At 45.4% G+C, this 15,892-nt stretch overlaps 1 protein-coding gene across 31 annotated transcripts in view; it reads right to left on the reverse strand.

Moving 5' to 3' along the window:
- Positions 1–4,669: 4,669 nt before the first annotated feature.
- The window catches only part of ST3GAL4 (ST3 beta-galactoside alpha-2,3-sialyltransferase 4), a 181,596-nt gene continuing 170,373 nt past the window's right edge, over positions 4,670–15,892 (reverse strand). For all 31 annotated transcript variants that reach the window (XM_084803733.1, XM_084803725.1, XM_084803716.1 and 28 more), the window contains 4 exons: positions 12,434–12,623; positions 11,352–11,495; positions 8,475–8,618; positions 4,670–5,649 (listed from right to left, as the gene is read on the reverse strand). In XM_084803733.1, coding sequence (XP_084659859.1) covers positions 5,563–5,649; positions 8,475–8,618; positions 11,352–11,495; positions 12,434–12,623 — 565 coding nt within the window. In that variant the 3' untranslated portion in view covers positions 4,670–5,562. The remainder of the gene's footprint in view (positions 5,650–8,474; positions 8,619–11,351; positions 11,496–12,433; positions 12,624–15,892) is intronic.

A 15,892-nucleotide genomic window follows, 5' to 3' on the forward strand; every position in this document is an offset into this window, starting at 1 on the left:
ACAAAGGGTGGCCAATCCTCCGCAGACCACTCGGGAACCTCTGGAGGCCAGATTAGGCATGCGGACTGGAGGTTCTCTGCCTCCGCTTTAGAGCTGGAAGTGACACACACACTTCTGCTCAGTGGTCATTTACAACAAACCTGTAAGGTAGGCCAGGACTGGTTATCTCTATATTGCAGAAGGCGGGAGAGGTGGCTGAGTGAAAGTCTCTTGCAGTAGGGCCACCTGATAAGGTGGTCAGCACAGATGCAAGATCTGACCCGCTTTTGACTTGGCAGATCAGCCTCTTAGCCACGACCAGGGCTTATCATTGTGGCTTCAGAAGAAACAAAACTGGCATGCTAAACAATACCACTGAGAAAGAACAGTTTTGGTTGTATTATGGGATAGACTGCTTTCTTTTAAGTAGGTCTGCTTTATTTATTAGCTAGCATAAAGCAGAGAGGTCTTTAATTAGGGAATGTAGCCTCATCATTGTCCTATAAAAGAGCTAACTGGAATGTTCTTTTGGGTTTTTTTTAATAGGGCAGCAATATCATAAAAGGAATTAGAATACTTGCCACATCTGCCTAGCTCCAATAAAGACCCACTTTTCAGCTTAATTGAATCACTCTCAGTTTACGATGAGAGGAAACGCAGCAGAGAAAAGCTGGTGCTCACATTTTAACACCACCTATAACCCCTTTAAAGGGGTGACGGTAGGTTTAAGTCCCGCACCTCCTCGGGCTTAAGGTTTTGTTTCCAGTGTTTAGCTCCTGAAATGCCATCTACAGTGGTTCCCTTGGCTTTCATCCGTTTCCTTTTTTTATGGGCTTAGCTTGAGCTTACTCAAAATGGAGAAAGTAGATCCCTTAAGAGAGAGTAAGAGTGGGTGTAGAAGGCTAGGTGCAAGTTACAAGGATGAGGGGAAAACTGATCAGCTAGGAACTGCCTTTCTAAAAGACCTTTCTGAAATGATGTCGACAATACAGTACGAACATAACAAGGACAGGAGATAATCTTGCTTCTGTGGGCCAGAAGTAGCAATGAAATGAAATTTTATACCAGTATCAAAAGATTCAACAGATCTGATGTATTTGAAGGCATTGTGCGTACACGGATTTGAAATACAGTGAATTTTAATATAGCAGCTCAAAGGTTTATAAATGCAAAATTAAGGTTGGACAACCAAAACAAAAGCCCCCTGGGTTCTAAGGACTTGACAATCAACTAGTCTGTGAGAGTTTGAAATCATCAGTGCATCGGCTATGTAATTACCTATTTGCAGAAGCCGTCACTCCGATTTGTGTATGGTCTTATATGCCTGCTTGAGAGGAAGGCTAGAAACGTTACAGTGTTTGGGACCCAATCCAATTCCACAAGTCTCCAGATTAATGGATTGGTCAGGCATGAGAGGACAAGAAACAGTGATTTGATCAAATATTTGTGAGACGGATCTAGTAAATCAAGGCGAAACAGATTCGTGAAATGTTTCTCATACTCTGCTTTGCTGATTCTTCAGTACGCTTATTTGGCAGCAGGTCTCATTGAACTTAGTGCGGCTTGCTTCTGATTAGACATGCACAGGATCACACTGTTGTAATTCCCCCCTCCCCCCCCCAAAGGCATGGAACTCCTTATAAACCTTTGTTTTTGCTTCTGAATAAAGCAAAATCAGGTTTTTGCAAGGTATTTTATTTTGCTGTTTGGCTGAAAAACTAGGGAACTCAGCAATCCATTTCGATGTGACTGAAATGGCTTTGAAATGACCTTTGTCATGAGACTTAAGCCCTATTTAGGCATCCATCCAGAACGTATGAAGGACTTTTTTCTATGTATACATAGAATTATGGATAGGACTTTTTAGGGATAGTCTTTTTTGGATAGGACTTTTTATGGATAGGGCTTTTTTCTATGTCTTCATAGAATTGTGCCCTAAGAGATATAGTATAACCTGGGGCTGTTCCTGCCTCGCCATTTGAGGGCCACTTCACTCTTTACATGGCATTTGTGTTTGCTAATGGCTGCCCTGGTGTTTGCTGGTATGGAGTGGCCTGGGGTGCCCACCCTGGTGCAGCTCCCAAATTCCCTGTGTGAGTCAGCTCCACCCCTCCATCTAGCGGCAATCACCTGAAGGTGCTTAGACTCGTCCTTCAGTTTATCACGCTGAACGCACAAACACTGGGGGGGGGGGGGCAGAGCTGGAACACACGGAGACACTGAGGCAGAGGTGGCACATTTGTCCCCAGTCCCCTACGCACTTACACATTCATGCTCAAAGCTTGTATAGAGCTTTTCACAAGGAACTGGCAAACTTCCCCAACGCTGATTCGCCAATCGTGCATGCCAGACAGATTTGACACGTATCTCAAATCACAGCCCTTGGGTTCCAGTACTAAAACCTAGACTGATAAACTTCCTCAGGGGCATGCAACAGACATGCTCCAAGGAGTCCGTGTTTCTTAGCATTTGGAGATGTGTGTGGTTCCCCTTTATGCGTTATGACTTCCAGTGCTGAAAAGCTTTGAGGTTGTAATATGGGAGGTGACAGTGTTGACTATTTTAATGGGCCCTCTATAAGAGGAGCGCTCATCGGCCAGTTGTAAGACATACAGCCTGAGGCCTATACAGTTGAGTTTTGCCTGAACAACAGAGAAGTCATTCTTTGTGCTGATCCCTGGGTTCCCTTCAAGTGGTGTTCTGGCCGTCTCTCTACTTTCTTTCTACTCATTCCCAACCAATCCCAACAGCACCGATTGTGCCAACATTGTAAAGATGTGTGCCTTCTTCCGCCATTTTCTCCCTGCTTCTCTATGGATGTGGCATGGGAAAATGCATCACCGTTTCCACCCTGTACGGGTCTGGGAACCAGCTGAAGGTGCACCATCCGCTCCCCACTCCAAAAGATGGCCCCACTTCACCACCACGCTGAACAAAATTGCCCTAACCCTCAAGACAAAGTTCACTGGAAATAACCACTGACCTTGTTTTGCAAAATATATATTTATGCTTTGTAAAGGGTAGCTTTAAATTAAATTTATTAAATTACTTAACACTGAACTGCAGTATCACTTCGTCAGGAAAGACGCTTCCAACATTCCCTGAGGGATTCAAACCGCTTTGGAATCATAACCTTTAGGTAGAATAGTTTCTCTCCCCCACCCCCACCCCACCCGCAAGGAACAGTCTGGATTTCTGTGACAAACCTGCTCCCAAGGTCATGTTCCCTGGGCATCCTCATGGGCCATGCCACAGGCAACCCAACCTAGGCAACCACCTTCTAGACAATGAAGGCGATGGCCCAGGCCATTGGAGGTTGTATTCCCAGCAGAGCCCTGAAAGTTGAGCACTTGCAATCATGGCTAAGGCACATTGGCTGTGCATACATGGTGTGGTGGCGGCATATGGGGAACTTATCCTGTCATCTATCTCCCTTTGTATTCTGCCCCTGATGGATGAAACGGAAGGCTCCAGATTCAGCAGCAGCCCATTTGGACCCCTTAATCAGAAATAAGTACACTTCGCTGATGGGATCGAAACACACTTTGATCGCAACAGTGAGATTAAAAGAACTGGGAGTGGGGAATTAAGATATTGATTCCTGCACAAAAACATATAATATTGATTCCTAGACACACACGCACGCACACACACACACACACACACACACACACTGGAGTGTAGTGGCAGCATTCTAGTTTCAGAGTGAAACTGAGCATGTTCAACATAACTTCGCCAGCACATAGGCTGTCAGTGGGACAGGGAAACCTCGATACATTTTTTTAAAAGCTATTTGGAATTTCACCAAGCCCATGAAAGGCACACCTCTTCAACAAGCCTGAATAAATTCTATTGGTAGTTTTCCCCAGAATCTGAAAGAAATATATATGACTACCTGCAGCTGCACTTGTGACAATTTGTAACAGATTGGTTTGAAATTTTGCACAGTTGTAGAACACACCCAGTAGATAATGAAAGCCAAATTTCAGGCTATTAGATATATGGGTGTCATTTTTATAAGCAGTAGAACTTTGAAGCTTGTAATGGCGGAACATTTCTTTTGTGACGCGCCTTAACTAAAAGGACACTCCCGTGTCCCGTTAAACTCTGTATCTCTATCTATCTATCTATCTATCTATCTATCTATCTATCTATCTATCCTGGTTTTGTGCAGGAATCAATATTTTAATTCCCCCTGCGCAACTCTTTTAATCTCAGTATTGGGATCTTCTGAGCACTGATCTTATGTCCCATATCTGACCGGGGGCACATTTCTGAAATGTCTGGACCACCTCCCTTCCCTTGCCTTTGTGAAGAGGCAGCTTACTTCAACATTCCCCCAACTTTCGGTCCCCTGAGAAAGGCCTTCATTCTGAATGACAAAACACCCATCTTCCTAATAATAGTGGAAAAGACAGGCAAAGGTGCTGTACAGTTTCAGTTCTGCTCTTATAGAGAGAAGGAACAGCGTTTGTCCCTTCTCTATATAAATGGACACACACTTGCTCACTATTCCATCTTCTCCTCCTTCTTTCAAGACTCTACTTTGGCCAGGAGAGTTCGTTTGTATTGTAGCGCTATTCCTGGTGGGAAGTAACTCCCACAAACTGGAAGAAAGAAGCCTACAGCTTATATTTAAGAACAGGCTTGGGATACTGGACCTGGGGCAGACACACACACGCACACACCCTTCACAGAAGGAGGATTTACTTTCAACCAAGTGTCCAGAAAGCCCAAATGTTCAGTTCAACTCCACTGTTTTTAGTATAAAAACTATTAACAAATACTGTAGGTTATTCTCCCCTTATGCCACAGTTTTCCCCACAATTACAACTGGATAAGTGATAAACATTATCATCAACTCCCTGCCTCCCTAACTGTTCTCCTGGGCATCCTAAACTCTTTCACTGGACAGGGGGATTTGAACCGGTATACTTTGTCTCATCTTCATTTGAACAGAAATAAAAGATGGCAAACAGCTAACAATCCTTCATTCAATTGCCTCCTGCTCTGTCTGGTGTCACCTGAGCCACTCATAACTTAAAACAGAAAAGTAAACAGCCACCACTGTCTCTCCCCGAGTGGAAAGGCAAAAGCGATTAATGTAGCATCATGCCATCGAGGGGGATTGCTTGAGCCTGTGGGAACGTTTGTGGGGCAGTCAGCACTGGCTTTGCCCCCCACCCTCGAAGTGTGCCTCTCAGCTGCCACTGGTGGTGATTTCAAGAGCCGCAGCTTCGAAAAGTCTCCGTTTGAAGCCAAGGAACTCCTGCAACTGTCCAAATGAAGAGGGCTTTGTAAAGGGCAGTATCCACCAAGGCCACCTGCTTCCAACGGCACCCGCCGTCGTCCAACCTCCTCCCAGGACCAGCTCCGTCCTTCGCTGTCGATACCTCGAAGAAGCACACGCTTCCACCCCGGCCTGCATGTCATTTGAGCAAAGTTGCAGGGTCTCAGCCCCAGTCAGTGTCGGGGGGAAGGGACAGCTATGCGGGAGACGTTACCAGCCGCAGCACGTGCCGGTTGGTCCAGCAGCCAGCTCAAAGGGTGTGTGGGAGTGGGGGGACTGCAGTCTATATTCCATCAGAAGTAAGTGAGGTTCTTGATGAGTCCCAGTTCAAGCATCTTTTTTATTGCTGATGCCTCTTGTGAGACATTGTGCCCCGAAGACTGTAAAAGAAGACAACAGGAAACCCATTAGGCCAAACAGCATACATAAACAAACAGACCCTGGAAAAGATGGAGCTGTCAAAGGGCCATAGTATCATAGAATGGGAAGAGAACTTGGAGGCCACCTAGTCTAACCTTCTAGTCTATGCAAGGCCTACATTGCAGGATGAAACTTCAGCATGTCAGATGGCTATCCAGCCCCTGCTTAATGACCTCCAATGAAGAAGAGCCTCCCCCCACCCCCCAAGCCAGTCTGTTCCACTGCCAAACAGCTCCTAATCTGCAGAAGGCAGCAGCTAGGGTGCTCACTGGGACACCCAGCTATGTTCACATAACGCCCTGTGATAAAATAACTAATTAAATGGTATAGAAGTATTACAAATAAAATAAATAAATATCCAGCTCAGCTGGATTTTCTTCTCTTTAACTTCTACTCATTGACTGCTGCAGAGAGACATCAGAAAGCCTCCCATGCGATTGGATAATGGTGTTGCATCTCTGCAGAAAGAACTGATTGAATAATCCAACCATACCATTGTTATTGACTGAATAATCCAATCTGCAGAGACAGCAGAATGATCAGAAAGAGACATGGCCAGAACAGTCTCATACAGAGATGCAGTGGACACACGTCTCTGTGCGTGTGTATTTTGGGCTTACTGTAGCTTTTAATTTAAAGAATGTGTCGCTTGTGGCACACTAGCATTTTTCTCGCAGCACACTGGTGTGCCTTGGCTCTCAGGTTGTAGGGCCGGGAAAGTCCTCTGCCTATGACATTGGAGAACTTCTGTATCGCCCCGGCCGTGAGCTTCAACCTCTTAATTTCGAGGTGCCAAGATAGTGATAAATCAGACCCAGGTTTACTGATAAAGGAGTACTTTATTGAGTAACTTACAGCACACAGGCATACCCAATGGTTGGATCAGACGGCTTCTCTAAACCCAGAGCCGTGGGGTACAATGGGTTTTATACCATACATGTTAGCAATCAGGCAGCATAACAGCAGCAAGCGCCCCTAGCATTCATTCCCAGCATAGACTAGAAGTGTTTGGCTCTCAGCACAGCCACCTGCAGCTTTAAGACAAACGTCACTTCGCTTCCCAGGCACATCCTGATTAGATACTGTATTCATTAGCATGGAATGTGCTAGGCCGTGCTACTGGCCCTTTGACTCATCTTCACATGCTCAGAGGCTTACTAGCAAGGGAATTGCACCCATGATGAACTTAAGCAAGGCATTATGGATCTCTAGGCCCCTCTAACACTACAGGTGGCTTGGTTATGCTCCTGGGGCCAATATAGCTACTAACAGCCAAAGCATACGGTACTGGGCTAGATGGACCAGGGGTCGGACTCTATCACCACATATGTTGATCATATGTTGGCTTAATAAGCTGAGATATAAATAAGCCTGTTGTCTGTGGACACAGCCCTCTCACTACTCCCTTTGTGCGAGCCAGCAAACAAACCAGGATGGCTTTGATTAACTATAGATTCCCAGCTCATCCAAACAAAGAAGCTATAATTAACAGCCTCGGAACAAGCCAGAATATTTAACCATGGTTTGAACTTTGTTATTATCTTGGCTTGTTTATTTATTTGCTTCATTTTTATTCCACTTTTCAGACCATCATTGTTTCCTGAAGTGGCTCACATCAATAAAAAAGAGAGAGAGACAGGCTGTCAGGATTCCCCTTATGACCTGGACCCACTGAGCAACTCCTTAAGTATCTCTTGCCTCCTCAAGAGTCCCACCTTCCTTCTTTTAAACTTTCCCTTCCCAATAATGCTGTAGACATGGGGTGATTGACACTCTAGACACAGGGTTTAACAAAAACAGTTTACTGGTAAATTAAAGCAAGCAAATCACAACTGAGGGCGCAATCCCATGGCCACAAGAAAGCAGCTAGATGGCCATAGGATTGGTCGTTTCCTGGAGAACCGCCTCCTCACCCCCTCCCCTGCCACCTCGTAGGCAGTGTGGATCATCCCTGGGCTCTGGGCTTGTAAGAGCTGTGTGGAGTGGGTCAAAAGGGGGAGTTTCTGAGGGTGGAGTGGGGAGTGCGGAAACGACACTTCCTATGTGTCGTCTGGCCTCCCAGCCGAAATTGGCCATCTAGCCAAGGATGCAGGGTGGCTGGAGCACAGAGGAGAAGATCCCCTCCGAGTTTGGAGGCGGCTGCATATCCGCATCGGATTGCTCCCTAAAGGAATTTACACAATATAGCTGAGTGATACAACATGGCATTAAGAGAAAATAAAAGTTGTAAAATGCAAGTTCCTTTACCCTAGTTGTACTTAGACTTTTCCAGGCTGCTTCTTCATGCTCCCTCTTCAGGCTCCGGTCTCCCCAACTCTGCTCTTACTGGCTCTCTTGATCTCTTTATAAACCTTCCTCCCTCAAAACCAAAACTACTGTTTCTACCCTGAAGAAATGAAACTTAAATGGGGAAATGAAACTGATGACTACTTCTCAGGGATTCTCCCTCCCAACAAAAAACCGAGGCCTCTAAGCCTGACCTTTGTTCCCTTTGCCGCTGTAGGCCTCAAACCTTCACAGAGGCCCTGTCATCAGGCTTACAAACTAAAATGACAAGGCTCCCAATGGAAAGCTTGTTCTGAAACTGTTAAGCATAGTTCCTCTGTTTGGATGAAATGGAAAACTATAGTTAACTGAAGACTCCCTGACTTCTTTGAAGGGGTATGTGCCCAAGCAAAAGGCTCATTCATAACTTGGCTTATTAAGCCAAGATATGATCTTCCAAACTGTCCCTCTATGAGCAGCTTCTCATATTCTTCTGACCAGAGAGGAGGTGGTTACTCACAGCCATCGACTTCACTGTGATTTGCTCGTAGTAGTGAATGGTCTGCTTCTTGTTGGCAGAATCAGGGTATCCAAAGCCTGCAATGTGTACCACATCACAAAAGTGCAATGCTAACGTGATGGCTACTAATCCCGTGGTTGGTTTCTAGAGGAAAACAGACCAGTGTGACAGATGAGGCTTTCCCTATATGGAACTCCTGCTTTATCCAGCCGTTAGAGAGAATAATAGCAATTGTAACAATAACAGTGACAGTAATAGTAATAATAGTAATAATAATAATACAAATTTATATTGCACTCTATACCAGAGTGCGTTCCAGTTAACCCCAAAACATACAACACAATAATATAAACAAAGTCAATAATTACACATTAAAAAAACCTGCTAATCAAAAGTTTAACTACTTACATCCAAACAATTAAAACAACCAACCAAGACCAATTGTTCCTCACTCTGTACACCTCACTCTGCCTATGGCTCTGACTCAAACAAATACGTTTTCAAGCCTCGTCTAAATTTGTCCAACTCTGGTTTCATACGGAGGTATAAAGGGAGAGAGTTCCACAACTGTGAGGCAAGACGAGAAAAACCTTTATCTTTTGCTAAGATATTTTTGCCAGTTTGGGGGCCTCTTGCATCATACTTTATTTATTTATTTATCTATTTATTTATTTATTTCATTTATACTCTGCCTTTTGTCCTCTTGCAATTACGGATGGCGGAGAAATCCACCACGGACTCTAATGAGGCCGGATTCTTTGGAATCCAGCCCCACGGAGTCCGTGGCGGAATGGACTACCCCCCCCCCGAAATCCCCCGGGCCAGAACCTACCTGGCGGCAGCTGGTCCAGGTCACCATCTTCATTCCGCAGCCATTCGCTGCCGGGCTGCGGAACAAAATGGCGTCTGGCGTAAGGGACGCCATTTGCGTCCCTGCTGTTGGCCGTGATTGGCTACGTAAATATTTACGTAGCCTATCACAGCCAACAGCAGGGATGCAAATGGCATCCCCTATGCCATTTGCGTCCCTGCTCTTTGCCGTGATAGGCTATGTAAATATTTACGTAGCCAATAACGGCCAATGGCAGGGACTCAAATGGTGTCCCCTATGCCAGATGCCATTTGCATCCGCAGACCGGCCGCACCTGGAAGTCCGGCAGCGGCCGGCAGCTTTGCAGACTCCCCACGGAGCGGAGCCAGCCAGGGAGGATTCCGGGGGGAGGACCAGATCGCCTCACCCTGCCTGCGGACCCCCCCACAGACACCAGGTAAGGGGATCCGTACATCCCTACTTGCAAGGAACCCAAGGCGGCTGACGTGATCACCCTCCTCTCCCATTTTATCCTCACAACAACCCTGCAAAGTAGGTTGGGCTGAGAGTCTGTGACTGGCCCAAAGTCACCCAGTGAGCTTCCATGGCCGAGTGGGGACTAGAACCCAGATCTCCCGGCTCCCAGTCCAACACTCTAACCACTACTTTCTTTTTGAAAGAACAAGGAATTTCTTATTTCAACCATGTCCTTTCTTAAGTTTTTAAGGCTGCCCCTGGCCAGTGTTTCTGAACTAGCTTTTGGGGGACAGAGGCCTGAGCATCTTGACCCAGTTTTCCTCTATTATTTTATTTTACTCACTGGTGAGGCTCAGACTTTACCACCCTTTTCATGTTAAAACATTCTCTCTATCTGGACTTTGCTGAGTCTTACACTGTGACAGGTCTCTTTTAATCTTCTTCTGGGTCCAGAAAAGCCAGTTCTCCAGATGTGTGCTTGGGATAGATAGCTATACATTCCTTTTAATTCCCTTTCCTTCCTTTTCTCTAAAGGTTTAGATTATACTGCTATGTAGCTGAAAGCTTCAAATATTGCATTTAACTAGTTTGGACTGGTAGAAGTTTAAGTGGAGCCAAGTAATAATTCAAACTGCTGCTAGTTGGGCCTGCTATAACTTTTGTATGTCACAGTTATTCCATTTGATGCTGATACCCTAATACAGTTCTCCTAATATTGTTTTCTAATAGGCCTTAACAAGAGTTAAACTGTAGTTTACTTTGCATAGTATAATCTTAACATATAACCTGCATGGTTCATGGGTATAAGTGTATTTTTCCTGTAATCAATGCATGTTTCAGATTTTACTCCTGCATGTAATGTTCTTTTGCATTTACTTTTCTCTATAAACTGTCCATATCTTAAGACTGCCTGTGTAACATGTTTTCATTTATTTAACAAGGTGCAAAGGTATTTTATTTATTTATGTATTTATTTAAAAACATTTCTTGTCCACCTTTCAGGGCAGAAGCCCTCCCAAGGCAGCTTACAGCAATAAAATACATAAAAATAGTTAAAATATTAGACATAAAGACAATAAAATAGCAATAAAAGCAACAATAAAATTCAACAATAAAACCAGCACCACCAGCTGCAGCAGTAGTAATATTGAGACAAGGCCACAGTAAAAGAATATATTTCCAAAGTCTTCTTAAAAGCCTCCAATGATGGAGCATGGTGGACCTCCAAGGTACTCACTATTTTCCTGCTTGGGTTTTAAAACATATTTTAAAACATATAAAAACTTTTAAATAGCCTTAAGTTAGCCCTGGTTACACTCTCTTGCCCATTAGGGCAAAGTCAGAACCTCATTTTCACCTGGAGATCCAAATCACAGATTGCCCATGTCACATGTACTTTGACCCAAGATATTCAGGTGACTGATTAGGGGAAAGGTTACAATTCCATGGCCCAGAGAAGACCAGGCCTAACCCCATTTTGAAAACTGAAAGAGATTGTTTTTTCTCCCTCCAGGAACAAGCCTCAGATCTCATATCCAAACAATTGCCCCTTCCTTGCTCTCGCTCATTCATACACTTGCCCCTCTTACCTGTTTTAACCTCCCCAGCTGCTTCACTGGAAGGTGAAGCAATTTAGCAGCGGTGATTTCCATAAAATATGGGTTCAGAATCCGCACTTGCTCCGGTTTTGCATCCCAAATTAAGGGAGGCTGTTTCCAGAAGCCTTTCCTAATCTGGAAAGAGGACAAAAACAGGGAGGTCACTCATGCACTCTTTACTCTCAAGAGGAGCATTGAAGTGTGAGGGCTGAGCGGCATTAAAATAGGGGAAAGTGAGTCAGAAAAAGCCAAATCAATTTCAGCAGGAGCTTGGTGGTGCTGCATTCTGGAACCTAATCTCCCATGCTTTAACTGCTGCTCTCTCTCTCTCTCTCTCTCTCTCTCTCTCTCTCATTTTCTCTCTGTCTCTCTCTTTGCATGGTCCCTGAGTAAGTGCAGAACATTCTTCTTTCCCACAAAACACTTCAACTGTCATTGTTATCATATTCACACACACAACCACCCTGCAAGGTAGGTCATTATTATCACTTAAATGAGGGCAAAACAAGAAACGTGAGTCAGAAAAAGCCAAATCAATCTCAGCAGGAGTTTTATGGCGCTGCATTCTAGAACCTAATCTCCCATGCTTTAACTAGGTCTCTCTCTCTCTCTCTCTCTCTCTTTGCATGACCCCCGAGTAAGTGCAGAACATTCTTCCTCCCCCCAAAACACTTCAACTGCTGTTGTTATCATATTGACCCACACAACCACCCTGCAAGGTAGGTCATTATTATTCTCATTTCAGAGGTGGGCAAATCAGCTGGAGAGAGTATTTATTTATTATTACATTTCTACACCGCCGAATAGCCAAAGCTCTCTGGGCACTTATATTGTGACCATGGCGCAAAGGGGACTCCAAGAGTTGTCTCCCAGATCCAAGCCCAGCACACTATCTGCAGGACCACACGAGCACTCACAACACACTGCCACGTTTCTGAGGTTAGAAGAAAGAGCTTGTAGGTTGGAGGACTTGGTTTTCTGATGCACCTGAGTCCCGGACCTCTTCTTTTCACAAACTAAGCACTGGGCATTACCAGGTGTGCTGTTCCTGACACCCCATCTCAATAACTTACTCTCTTCTTGTCATGGAGAATCGTCTCTACCCATTGGAAATCCATGGGTTTGAATGCCACCAATACCAGCAGCGTGTTTGGGTCATTTTCAGTTTTGGGGTTGAAGTGTGCTGACTCTGGGTAGAAGAGACGCATAGTGGTCTTAGAGCCCACATCTTTCTCGTAACCATGGACTGGTGCATTGTTCAACCTGGCAGGGAGGAAGAGAGCATATAGTAAAGCAGGAGGCATATGGACTAGATGCCTCATCATTTTATGGCAACAACACCTGGCATCAGAGTTTTCTCCAAGGATAGCTGCCACCTGCCCAAATGTTACACTAGAGTAGGGGAGGGCAACCTGGTGCCCTCCAGATGTTTTACACAACTCCCATAATCCCCTGCCATTGGCCATACTGACTGGGGTTAAGGGAAGCTGTAGTCCAAAACATCTGGATGTCACGAGGTTCCCTGGCCCTGCACTAGAGGATGGTTCCTGCTAGCCTTGTTATTTATTTTTTATTTTTTATTATTAAATTTATTCATCGCCCATCTGGCTGGTCACCCAGCCACTCTGGGCGATGTACAACACACCATAAAACAATTTAAAACAATAAAATTCTACCATAATTTTTTTTAAAAATACCCTAACCCACCCCAAACGCATCTGAACAACCATGTTTTTAATGCACGACGGAAGCTCATTAAAGAGGGGGCATGACGGAGTTCCCTAGGGAGGGAGTTCCACAGAGTGAAGGCCACCACAGAAAAGGCCCTCTCCCTCGTCTCCACCAGTCTAGCTGTCCTGGCTGATGGGACAGAGAGAAGGCCATCCGAGGCTGATCTTGTTAAGCGGCCTGTCTGGTGTTGCTGGAGGCGCTCCTTAAGATAGGCTGGGCCGGAACCATATAGGGTTTTAAAGGTCAAAACCAACACCTTGAATTTGGCCCGGAAAACAACTGGTAACCAGTGCAACTCCTTCAGCACTGGAGTGATGTGATCTTGTTAGTGAGTTATCTCCAGCCACTCTTTGGATGGAATCTTAGAACAACCTAGAGCCAAACTGAGCTCTACACGAGGCATTTACTGTGTTCTCGTGATTCCTTACTCACGGTTGTTTATGGGTTCTTTAGACAGCGTCGTGATCCTCCCATTTTGCTCCTGTTTTTTCAGAGCACTGAGTTTCCCGGGGGGCGGGGGGGAGAGAACAGGGAAAATGGGGTATTATTTCTGAAATGCTGTTTCTACTTGGGTATTTGTGCTGTTCCACTATAGCATAGCTCCACCTAGAGGTTATGTAGCGGAAGAGCAGAAAAGGAAAAGCTCTTTGTGTAGAGCTCGGATCTCAATTCTGTGGCAAAACCGAAAGTACATACAGTGATCAACAGCCTCGTGTAGAAAAGTTCTGTATCAGTTAGTTCTTCAAGCAAGAGGAAAACCATAAGCTCAGAGTTCCCGGGCCTTTCCCTAGGAACTGTTATTTGTTACATAAAACACCGGGATGCTATTAAAAACAGCACCCTGGCATCAAATTATCTCCACTCTATAGCATAATAGGAAGCTGCCTTATACTGAGCCAGACCATTGGTCCATCTAGCCAAGTACTGTTGACGCAGACGGGCAGCAGCTCTCCAGGGTTTCAGGCAGGGGTCTTTCCCAACTCTCCCTGGAGATGCCTGGGATTGCACTTGGGACCTTCTGCATGCAAAGCAGGCGCTCTTACCACTAAACTATGGTCCTTCCCTTGAGCTATGCTCCTTCCCTTTCTCATATATATATATATATATATATATATACACACATACATATATACATATACACATATACATATACATACACATAAAAAAGGTAAAGGTAAAGGTGTCCCCAACCAGTCGTGTCCGACTCTAGGGTGCGGTGCTCATCCCCGTTTCTAAGCCGAAGAGCCAGCGCTGTCCGAGGACGCTTCCGTGGTCATGTGGCCGGCATGACTGAACACCGAGGTGCACGGAGCGCTGTTACCTTTCCCGCCGAGGCGGTACCTATTTATCTACTTGCAATTTCTTGCTTTCGAACTGCTAGGTTGGCAGGAGCTGGGACTGAAGATGGGAGCTCACTCCGTCACGCGGCACTCGGGTCTCAAACTGCTGTCCTGCCGACCTTCCGGTCTGCAGTTCAGCGTCTTAACCACTAAGCCACCGCGGCCCCTTATACATACACATACACAAGTCAAAAATTGTGTGTGGCTTTGTGTGTTTGTGGCTGGCTGCAGGGCCGTCTGTAACGCAGGGAATAAGGGGAAGCTGTCCTGGGTGTAATCACACTGTAGGGGCCCACTGAGCCTGTCATTTGGGCCCTACAGTTGCTGCCCCTTTTACTTCACATTCTCACTTGCCAGAGTGTATGACAGAAGTCACTGGGTTACGTTATTACTTTGTTTATACTTTCCCTTACTAACAAGTACACCCTCTCAATCGTGGTGCAGGCCAGGTTTCTGATTTCAGCTACCAGTCAGCCTATTGGCCATCTTTCATTCTGTTGGTCTCTCTCCCATTCACTCTGACTTCCTTCACCTTGGATCGGCTGGCCGCCGTTCGTTCCCTCCCCTTTACTTATGGTTTCTTTTCTGACTGTGCAGAGCATTTAGTTTCTCTCCCCTCTTCCTGCAATATCCAGCGAGCGAGCAAGTTAGTGTTAAATGTCTTTACCCCTTTCAATGCCAGATGTATCCGTTAGTGGTGTGTGACTAACACTAATGTGAAATGTGGTCCGGTGTGTGCTCGCCTGTCTGAAGGGCTGGGATGACACAGTGGAGTGGAGACTTAGGGCTTTATTCATAAAAGAGTGAACTGGGGGGAACTGAGAAGGCAATTGCAAAATGAAGGGCAAAATAGCTGAGTTTTACGTGTAGCTGAATTGAAGATTTTGGGTCTGTGTGTTTGTGGCTGGCTGCAGGGTGGTCTGTAAGACAGGGCATAAGGGGGAGCTGCCCTGGGCCTAGTCACACTGCAGGGGCCACTGAGCCTGCCATTTGGGCCCTAGAGTTCCTGCCGCTTTTAGTTCACATTCTCACTTGCCGGAGTGTATAACAGCAGTCGCTGGGTTACGTTATTACTTTGTTTATACTTTCCCTTACTAACAAGTACACCCTCTCAATCGTGGTACAGTCCAGGTTTCTGATTTCAGCTACCAGTCATCCTATTGGCCATCTTTCATTCTATTGGCCTCTCTCCCATTCACTCTGACTTCCTGCACCTTGGATTGGCTGGCTGCCATTTGTTCCCTCCCTTTTACTCATGGTTTCTTTTCTGACTGTGGACAGTGTTTAGTTTCTCTCCCCTGTTCCTGCAATATCCAGCAGGGAAGCCTCTGTTGAACATTTTAATAGTGGTATGAGATTCAGTGTGGATTATATTGTAGTAGTGCTTACAGATTCCGTCTCTTGCATTTTTAGTAGTGTTTTTTATTCAATCTGCTCATTATAATTGTTGTGCTTTTTTAA

This window comes from Heloderma suspectum, chromosome 6 (genome assembly GCF_057233095.1).
Source record: "Heloderma suspectum isolate Gila_16-S chromosome 6, 16-S_ref, whole genome shotgun sequence".
Lineage (NCBI taxonomy): Eukaryota > Metazoa > Chordata > Lepidosauria > Squamata > Helodermatidae > Heloderma > Heloderma suspectum.